Raw genomic sequence first — 10,526 nt, 5'->3', positions numbered from 1 at the left:
GTGTGTGTGTTTGTGTGTGTGTGTGTGTGTGTGTGTGTGTGTGTGTGTGTGTGTGTGTGTGTGTGTGTGTGTGTGTCACTCTTTACAGGATGTGAACTGAGCACAGATCGGCAGCATACAATTGCTCTTACTTAAGCAGTTCAGATGCGTTTTATAGGCAGAACAGCCATCAATCTATAAGATAAATGGCAAAAGTATTCAACCAGACACTAACACTAGGCTTGAATAACAAGGCTTTAGATAACAACACTATCTTTAACAGTAGTTATATATTATTTTACAATCAACCTCAACTATTTCATTAGCTGCAGAAGTAGACATTAGCCAAAGTTACTTAGCATTTTTATTTAAGTAGCCTACTGTTCTTTACATATTAACATAACATATTATGCTTTTCTGTGTTTTCTGTCATATCTACAATGTTATCTTGGATTTTCATGTTCCAAATTAATTTGGATTTTTATGTTCCAAATTAATTTGTGAGCCTTTAAGGGGGGCTGGAAAATAGCACTTTTGATAGGTAAAGTACCTCAAGTATTTGTTTAATACTTATTTGACTTGGAGTCAAATGGAGTATTTTTACATTGTTGTATTGATACTTTTACTTTTGCCATATTGGTTGTGTTGAAAGAGCTTTCAAATACCCTCAGCATCCCAGTGTTCTACCAAACATGTTAAATCATTGCAAAAATGAATCTTTTTTTTAACTACGGCTGTGTTTGTTGCTAAACAGGAGATTTGAAAATAAGCTCCAGTGACATTGATTTTTTTGTATCTGCTTTGTTGAGGCAAAACAGATCGGATATCATTACAGCTGTGTAGGTGATAACAAAGGAACTTTTTAACATCTACTGCACTGAGCCTAACACCTTTCGTGATATCATCATGCTTTCTTTGCACAATGTCGCCCTATCTTTTAAATCCTCTTTACCCAGTTATAACAAGCTGCATTTTCTTGTTCCCATATTTACATTGATTTTTTTAGGTCAGAACATGATGATTTTTAAATTTTTCCAAACAAATGATGTGAAAAATATGTGAGGCTCTAATAAGTCAGCAGTGGAGTATGTCTTTTCATTGTCTTAACAATAATAAATTAAATGAACAGAAGACATCCTGCTATTTAATAGTGGCTATTACAGTATATTATAGTTTACTACATTTTTTCTCTGTCTTTCTTTACTTCTTTTATCTCAGAATAACACAAATGCAGCAGCAGAAGGAGAACCTGACAGCGCAGGTGAATGAAACTGTAGCCAAACAGCTGGTCCTGAAGGGGGAAGCTGCTGCTTTAAAGCTTGCCCTGGGTAATATCACATCATCCTTACATCAGCTGGCTCTGACAGATGCCAGCCCATCAACAGAGCCTGACCAAACACAGCTCAACCTAACATATCCAACCAACCATACAACAAAGGTCAGTTTGGACAGCACCTGCAGGGTACAAATGGAATTTGAAGCTTTATTATGTTACATTATAGTCCTATGATTGAACAATTTAGTCTAATTAGAGCCGGTTTTATAGCTGCACATATTGTATAAGAAACCATTCCAGGACATTTAACGAGACTCATATAAAGATACAAGTATTACTCATTTTTTGACGAGTGGGCAGTTAACTCCACATCATTATTTTTGCTTTTTCTTGATTTAACATTTGGCAAGCAGAGGGGGACACTGAGTAGGTACAGGAGAGAGGATTCTGGCAAGGTACATGCTGTTCCAGAGGAGGGTTATTAACCACTGCAGCCTCTTTGAGTGTAATATGACACAGAAATAGGCTAATGTGTCCTGTGTAAATGGCTGTTTAAAGGCAGGATGTTCTTTTTCTGCAAAAGTGATGGAGAAAGCGAAATGTTATTGTTCTAATGAAAGCATTAAAGTTGTGCATTTCTGCTTCCTGTTCAGTGGGGCGAGGACCTGCTAAAACAGACAGAAGAGTTGGACCGGCAAATTCAGACCAAAGACCATCTCATCAGTAAGATCAGAGAGGAAATGGAGCCTCTAAAACTGACTGCCAACAAGAAACTGGAGATTGTGGATGACATCAGTGAGGTGACTATATTAACTGTCTAAATACTTTGAATGTTTAATGTTTAAGCTTATTGTAAAGGTTTTTTTAAGCCATGCTTAAGCTATGGATGGCTCAGTCAGTGAAGGGGTCCACCACTTTGGTCCAGACAAAAACTTTCAGATGGATATTACATGGCATTTTGTACAGACATTTTATGTCCCCAGAGGATGATTTCTGACCTTTCCTCTAGCATAACCAAGCAGTAACTGTGGTGAGACTTTTAACTTTTCATGTAGCACCGTCATAAGGCTAGAATTTCAATTGTTGCAATTCTTTGCATTACAACCAAATACCTGCACAACTGATGACATTCTCAGCAGTACTTTGTGCTTATTGCTAATTAGCAAATTAATGTTAGCATGCAAACGAGCAATAACATTTATTGCTGTTAGCACTCTGATATTAGCATTTCATTCAGAGCATTGCTGTATGGCATCACAGAGCCGCTCGATATGACTGTGGACTACTTTAATGCTGTCCTCCCACCAGTTTGCCTTGATATCTGTTGTTGCAAGCTTTGAATACACTTGACTCCAGTAAGGTCATGTTTCCTCTTACGTGTCTCTTTTTCAAGCTGCATGCTCACGCCCAAGGGGCAAAGGTCATGGCTTTGTCGTCCGTGGTGACAGGGAAAGAAGTGGAATCTGACGCCATCGCCCTGCACAGGGAACTAGAATGTGAGTCTCTTTTTATTTATCTAAATACTCTTTTTCACTCCCCTCACTGGCTTGCTGTGTTGTTTTTGTTGAACGTCCAAATTGAAATGTCAAGTGCAGAGACCGAAAACAGACATAAAAGCTACAGATCGAAGTATTACTATAATAAATATGTCATCATCATTGTAACGTTTTGACTTAATTGCAAATGTATTGAATGCGGCAGCGGTTTCTGTGAAAAATGGAATCAAGTGGAATGTTTTGAGAATTTCGTTGTACAACGTCAACTTCAGCAATGAAATGTTGGCTGTTTATGATACGTGAAGAGAATATTAAGGGATTTTGTCTTCTCAGACTTTCATTGAAAGTAGCACAGAATAAACAGGGGATAAATAATAACATTAAAATTCAGCCAGTAGACAAAAAAAATTATAATTCAATACATGCTCTGAAAACTTCTTTTTTTTTCGATGAATGATGAATGCATTAGTATAGTTCAGTTAAGAATCTAACCAGAAGTGCAAAAAGTAGTCAAGTGCAGATTAGTCTCCGGAATATATACATAATAAAATTTAGAATAAATAGAAGATGTCTTAAAGTGGGCGAGGCTCCGTTTTAAATATGTGATGTCATATGAATCAATGCATCAATCAGGAATTAGCAACATTTCACCCTTTGAATGTCTTTTTTCCTAACTTTAAATGTGATTCTTGCGTATTGATTCACAATTATTTAATAGAAAAATAACTGGCATTTAAAAGCCAAGTTCTCAGGACCTTTAATCCCGCTTCCTGCCTTCTTACCTATTTCCATTCAGACATGGTGAGGGAGTGGCCCCGTCAGCAGGCCCAGACCAAGGCTGCAATAAAGAAGGAAAGACCCTTGGAGGAAAAGGTTCTCGCTGATGTCAGGAAAAGGGTCTCACAGATTGCAAAGATGCTAATACCAGCTCTGGAAAACTCCAGCCTCTCCAGCAACACCACGAAGGAGGCAGAACAAACAGCACATGCTGTGGCAAAGGTATGTGTGCTGATGTTAGCATTTAGCTCAAAGCACCACTATGCCTCAAGGCTCTGACACACCAACCCAACGGCCGACGCTCAGCAGAAAAGGCAGTCGGACTTACTGCCGCGCCTGTTGCGCAAAAAATAAAACCCAGCAGCTGATCGGACAAACACATCACGTGGGCCTGGCTTCTCCCGAATTTCAAAACCATAATGGTGGCTCTTTCAAAATATGATTGCGAAAATAGTTGACTAAAATGTGTTTCTGAAAACATTTTTTTGTATCCTTTTTTTGTTACAGGAATCCAAAGCCATTCTGACCCAAGCCAAGCATACCAGGACTGCATCTGCTCACCTTAGCTCCCATATAGACTCTGCTTTACAACAGCTGGCTGAGCAGGAGATGCAAACGGACGCAGCCAACTCCCAGATCACTTCCGAGGTAATTAACACAGACATATACATCTTTGAACAGCACAATCTATGCATATTGATCTGTGCTTCCTGTTTGCAGCTTGAAAAGAAACTATTACTACAACTACTACTACTACTACTTTCTAAAGTACGTCTTCTCATTTCCAGCCTGCGGTTACCCTGACCAGTGTTAAGGAAGACATGGAAGCAGCCAAGCTTCAGTTGAAGGCCTATTCTGTTACACTAACTGAGCTAATCAGCAAGATTGGTAAGTCACTCTCTTATAGATAATTTACGGTGTGGCTTTTTTTTTTTGTCTTTCATATCTATAAAACTCATAAATCCTCATTATACCTTAAATGTCAGATCACTAAAGAGCTCTGTGCTTTTCACTGCCTCATTTAACATGGAAACATTTCCCAGATTTTTATCCCCACGGTAAAGTAAGAATAATTGCTGTTTATGGGGTCCAGCAGCGTTTTCTTTGTGGGTAAATTTCAGTGTGTTAAAATAATTCAGCTGTGTATTTCTGACCTAGGATTATTTGACCTATTCATTCAAACCAATTTACTATACAAGGTATAGTACAATTTGTTGAATGAACTAGAAAGGCAGAGATTTTGCAGTTAGTGGTGAACATGTTAACATGCTTGAGGGAATAATGACCAAATCACTGTAGTTAGGTTATCATGGCTGATCCAGCACTTGAATCACTGATGTTAGACTGCCAGACGCAAACCACGATCTGCAAAACGTCTGACGCCTCTGTCTGTGTTTTCTCTTTTTCTCCCTCTGTCCTACCTATTGCATGTCTGGACCAGATGGTAACATGCAGCTGGAGCGGTTTGACCGAATCTTAAACGAGACAGCGCGTCGCCTTAGCATGCTCCGCGGGAGCGTTGAGAGTCCGGCGCTGGGCATGAAGATCCAGAAGCTGCATTTGGCCGCTAAGGAACAGCAAAGCCGGATGTCCATCATTGAACAGGACTTAGAGGAGATCATAGAGGAGAGAGACAGTCTCAGGGACATAGCTTTAAACCTGCCTCAGTCCTGTCCCCAGGCCACAGGAGCAGGTAAGGTCTAGATACTCTTCATGACAGGGATTTGATGAAACAGCTGAACATCAGAAACGTCTGGGAGGATTTTTTTAATGAAAGGGGCTGTGGTCTTTTTTTTCTGCTCAGATATATCCTTACATATTCCCTTACACTTCCCACCTTTTGCCTCAAGGTACACTTTATTTTACCATCTCAATACACTGTCTCACACACATTCCAGCCAAAAGCCACATAGCTCTCCACTGTCTCCCATACTTTATAACTAACGTTCTTTTTTGTTTGTTTTTTTTGCTTTCTTTTTTACCAACAAGATCAGAACTTTGATTTCACCATGAATAATATCCAGCCGTTCTGAACTGCTGGAGTGCCCTATCAAGTTTAAAATAATGCAGATTTTCTTTTTTTTTCTTTGTCGAGGTAAAAGGTTTATGTGAGTGTTTCTCTAGACTGACACATTCATTTACACTTGAGCTCTTTTTCATCAGCCTAGCTTAATTAACAATTAGTCTCCTTGGCCTCAGTGGGGTTCAGGTCAGGCTTCAAAAGCACACAACCTGTGTTCGGGATTCTAACAGTGCCTACAGTACCCTCTGTTTTTGTGGATTCTTCATTATTATTATTATTATTATTGGGTTCATGGTCTTAAAACAGTACAACAATTACATTCATCTCTTTGTATGCTAAAACAGTGGACCATCACCCGTTGCACCTGAATGGGCGTGTAGGTGAGTGAAAGATTTTGCAGTAGTAAAGGAAGGAATACACACACAATTCTTTTTTTTACCACCATTTGAACAAAAATCAAATCAATCAACTTTTATCTGTCACATGAAAATCATTCAATTCCAGTGAAATGTAGTCCCATCAACTCCTTCAACTTGTGCACGATTCATCATTAAGCAGAAAGTTTGTGTGTGTGTGCGCGCCGTACCTTCTTCATAACCTCAAAAGGGAGAAAAGGTTTCCTGTTTGTTTTTTAGAAGATCAATACTGTCACATCTGTACGCTAAACATGTTTATTGTATTTGTTAAAAAACACAAGTTGGGTTACTGAGTACCTGGCCTCTCGCTGTAACAACAGCACGTTTTGGTAAGTGTTATATCTCGGTAAAGAAGACGTTTACACCGACCCGAAATACATACATGCATACAGTAGCTATGCATTAATGGAGAGATGTCAAAGCAAGGGTGCTGCCCATGGACAGACGGCCTGAGCAACTGGCGATTTGATGCCTTGCTCAAAGGCACCTCAGCAGTGCACATGGAGTGACCTGGCACCTCTCCAGCAACCAGTACACACTCCAAACTTGACCCGTACAGGGACTTGAATGAGCGACTCTTTTTCATTACTTCAAGTATTACCTTTAAACCACAAACAAGATATACCGTGTTAATTTGTGAGCTTTGCCTGTTCCTGCCTTAAGGCTACGCTGAGCTAATCTCCAGATGACTAGCTTCATAGTTAACAACAGATATGACAGTCTTATTGATCTTCTCATCTAACTCTTGACAATAAAGTGAAATAAATGCATTTTCCAAAACGTAAAATTATTCCTCAGTCATATATCAGTCATTATTCTCACTTTTCTGTGCTGTTTGTTGTCAAACTAACTCCAAAAGCACAACTGTTATCACTTTCACCACAACATTATGCTGTGCCCGATATTGGTTCACACACTGATTGAAGAGGTTAACCCAAATAAACTATTTAATAACATTTGTAGTCAGCGTTTATTTTATTTTTCTTTGACACTTCTAATGCCAATGCGTTATATGTTTTACTGTACTAGGTAAAAGAAAGGGAGCAATGTCTCAATTTAACTCTACCAAGAAAATCACAGGGGACAACATTCATGGTAATCTGGATAAATGCAGCTCTACACTTCTCATTTTATTAAAAGTAGTCATTTTCTGTCATATGAGTGTCATTATGGAAATGAAATCCAAATTAATAACTGTTGAGAGTTAACATGGAGGTAGAGAATGGCATAAAGTCCTTAAAGTCATCACTTTATATTCATGCTTTATACTGTAGGGAATAATGCAAAATTATTTCTTATGGGCTCTACGCCAGAAAAGCCCAGACAATGCAAGTGTGTCAGTTCATATATTAGCTAATATTGTCTAGATTTTTTGTTATCGTCATGTCCACAGGCACTGGTCCAACAGAAGTGGCCTCCCAAGCAGTTCACATACAGTGTTGGCCAACAATGGCATTCACTCAGGATGGATGTCGCTTCACACTTCTTTCCTTCACTCTACATTCCTTCATATAACTGAGTGGATGCACCACCTGCATGACTGTCCTGATCTTTGGTTTTAATTTGTTGAGTTAGTATAGTCCACAACAATAGTATTAAGTGATTGTGCCCCTAGATATTGTAAATGTATAGAAAAAGTAATAAAAACAACAAAAACATTCATAGCCTTTGAGTATCACCATTACAGCTATTAATGTGGTTTAGGGGAAATGTTTTAGCAAATTTCTTTCAGCTCTAAGAAGTAGTTAGACAATAAACTATTGTAGTGGAAAATAAAGACGGGTTTGTCTCCCAAGCCAAATATATTCACACCACACATTACAGATAAGTTACTTGGTGTTCGCAGTAAAGGAGTTAAAAAGTCAAATCAACCAAAGATCTTTAATGAAAATGTGTCGCAAAGAATCACACAGAGTCAATGTTCCTAGAAAATTACCTATATGACCTATCTGGAAAATAAAAATGTTAAAATGACGCTAAAGATGTGAATGTGCAGCCCAAACCAGTTGTAAACCTTTGCATAAACATGAGAACTCCTTTTAATTTTTATTAATTTTATTCTCATGTGCTGTCAATGTAATGTTTGCACATGGTTGACCCTGTTTAATAACAATGAGTAAGAATGAACATTGACAATATACTGCATATACCTGAAATAATATTTGTTATATATTTAAGTCAATATGATATACTAATGTCGCACTTTACGGTTTGGTAAGCCCCTTAGTAACATGCTTTATCTTTATCTATCCATTATACAGCTCATATGCAGTTTACAATGATCACTGGGGCAGATTTAACACTCAAACTTAGGGCATCAGGTCAGCTGGCTCCATCCCTATATTTATGGCATCCTGTTTTGTGCTCTGGTTGATTGGCATTTCATTAAACCAATCTCAATTATTATGGCCAGCACTAAGGACCGGTTAAAAGGCCTCGGGAAATAGCCTTGAGAAAGAACTTGTTTTGGTGGAACGTGTACATTCAAAGGTTGTTTTAGTTGTGCAGCAGTAAACTCTGATTGGACAGATAGTCTAGCTAGCTGTCTGGATTTACCCTGCAGGGATCTGAGGGGCAGTTAACCATAGTCCTCATCAAACCACCGGAGATTAAAATGCCACCACAAAGAAAGCAGAAGGTAAAGGACTTCCGGTAGAATTTCCGGCGGCAACGGAGCAATCCCGGAAGTGGAACGTCGTAAATATAGACTAGGCAAATGGTAAATTGAGAAATTGTAGTACAATACAAACGAAAACAATTTATCTTAAATCATTACTTAAAGAATAGCACTCCACCCCTATTATTTCGGCAGTCAAAGATTTCCATTTGCACAATTAGAACTCTTGCCTAAAGTCTGGTTCTGGCGAAAACGTTTCTCCTACAGACGAGATCTGGGGTGTCGTCATGAGCAGAAAAACAAGAGTTTGTTCAGTAATAACAAGCCAAGAACCAAACAGAAACGGGCAGTGAATCATTGATACTGTTTGGTTTGTAATTACCAGCAGCTCTTTGACATCCATAGGATGTATCCTCGCCTCATGTTTCAAGATGCATGTTGCCAGTTATTCAGTATGTTGAAATTCATTCACACGGCAACCATGTGCTAAGGATAGATTATTAGAAATAAAAACATTGTAACTTCCCAAGAAAAACATCAATGTCATATGAGCTGTTTATAAAACCCACAAAATGCTAATAAATGCACACAAAAAATAGCACAGAAGGCAGATACCTTGCATGGTCTGAGTAGACAACACAAGTGCAAATCCTTAACATCAAAGATAGTTGCTGAACACCCCCTACTGTGACTCTTGTCCCGCCTCACAGCAAGTCATCAAATGAGTTTTGGAAAGGAAATTAACTATATTGGGGCCCCCAAACTATCTAGCTGTCTCCCTAATCCCTTTTATGTGCTTTGGTATCAAGCAATCACACATTGGCTGGGAATGTGAGCGTTCTGAAAGTACGCAGTGTAGATGAAACAGGCTCATAACAAGAGGAAAAATAAAAGTCAGATGACTTAAACATGTCAAGTCAACACAGGTTGAAAAAGACCCTGCACAAATCCCTGCAGACGAATTTGTGCTATACAGTATTATTAAACATCATGTAAACCTATGTAAATACATCCTTTTCAGTTGTACAATACATTGTGACTTGTATATAAATACACGTTAAACCCGGTGTCGGGTATTTTTCTGATTCTTGCAGCACTCTTTTGCCGCATAGGACTGTTTACTTGTTGTAATACTAATAATACTACAATATGCATCTGTACTCAACACAGGGTAACAACATGCATGTCAAATGGATCCTCAGATTGCCAGCGTTCAAATGCTGTATACCACTTCTTTGTCAAATCTACTGTTGACCTGCTATCACCCACTAAACATCTCCCGTCCCCCACCCATCTAAAAAAAGGGGCGGGGGACAATTTGCCGTAACAATTCTGTGTATTTGAGTGGTTTGATCAATAACAGTGTTAATGAAGTTAATGACTGAAAACTGATCTGCTTCCTGCATTGCAACATGTGGAATCATTCAAGTTGAAACTATAAAGAAAAGGGTTTTGCATGATGAAATATTTGTAACCTCATTCACAATCGCACCTCGTGCCTCAAGTCCTGTTGCATTTCCCAGTGAAGATCTGAGTCCTTTTGGGAATTGTTAAGCTTTAACAGAGCTTAAATGAATTGTGAAAGCTGTGTCGTTGGTTAAAGCTGAGGAGTGTGTCTTTAATAGAAAGTGAATACAATACAAAATATTGGCAGAGGAAAGAGGATTTAGATTACAAGATTTAAGTCTAACACAAAAATCTTCAGTGGTAAACAAGATACGTCTGATGCCGAAATTGTTCCACAAAAGGGCCAAAAAACAAGCCACCCAATACACAAGGATGATTGATGGCAAAGCTGACCAATAATTTGTATTGCTCTAAATCTACATGTTAATTGTTTGATCACTTGTGGGCAGTCAAACATGCGGTTAACACTAACATACTATTGTCTTATAAAATTGATATGTCTATAGTGATAGCATATAGTTTCTCATTTACACAT

The 10,526-nt window shown here is 38.5% G+C and overlaps 1 protein-coding gene across 2 annotated transcripts in view; it reads left to right on the top strand.

Annotated features, from left to right (window-relative positions):
• The window catches only part of lamc3 (laminin, gamma 3), a 95,541-nt gene extending 88,612 nt beyond the window's left edge, over positions 1–6,929 (top strand). For both annotated transcript variants that reach the window (XM_034897201.1, XM_034897202.1), the window contains exons 22-28: positions 1,198–1,417; positions 1,909–2,055; positions 2,649–2,751; positions 3,548–3,750; positions 4,036–4,176; positions 4,317–4,416; positions 4,970–6,929. In XM_034897201.1, the coding sequence (XP_034753092.1) occupies positions 1,198–1,417; positions 1,909–2,055; positions 2,649–2,751; positions 3,548–3,750; positions 4,036–4,176; positions 4,317–4,416; positions 4,970–5,232 (1,177 nt within the window). In that variant the 3' untranslated portion in view covers positions 5,233–6,929. The remainder of the gene's footprint in view (positions 1–1,197; positions 1,418–1,908; positions 2,056–2,648; positions 2,752–3,547; positions 3,751–4,035; positions 4,177–4,316; positions 4,417–4,969) is intronic.
• The last annotated feature ends 3,597 nt before the right edge of the window (positions 6,930–10,526 follow it).

The sequence above is a fragment of the Etheostoma cragini genome, chromosome 16, assembly GCF_013103735.1.
Source record: "Etheostoma cragini isolate CJK2018 chromosome 16, CSU_Ecrag_1.0, whole genome shotgun sequence".
NCBI lineage: Eukaryota > Metazoa > Chordata > Actinopteri > Perciformes > Percidae > Etheostoma > Etheostoma cragini.
Note: the sequence above shows the minus strand (reverse complement) of the source record. Positions and strands in the feature narration are given on the sequence as shown.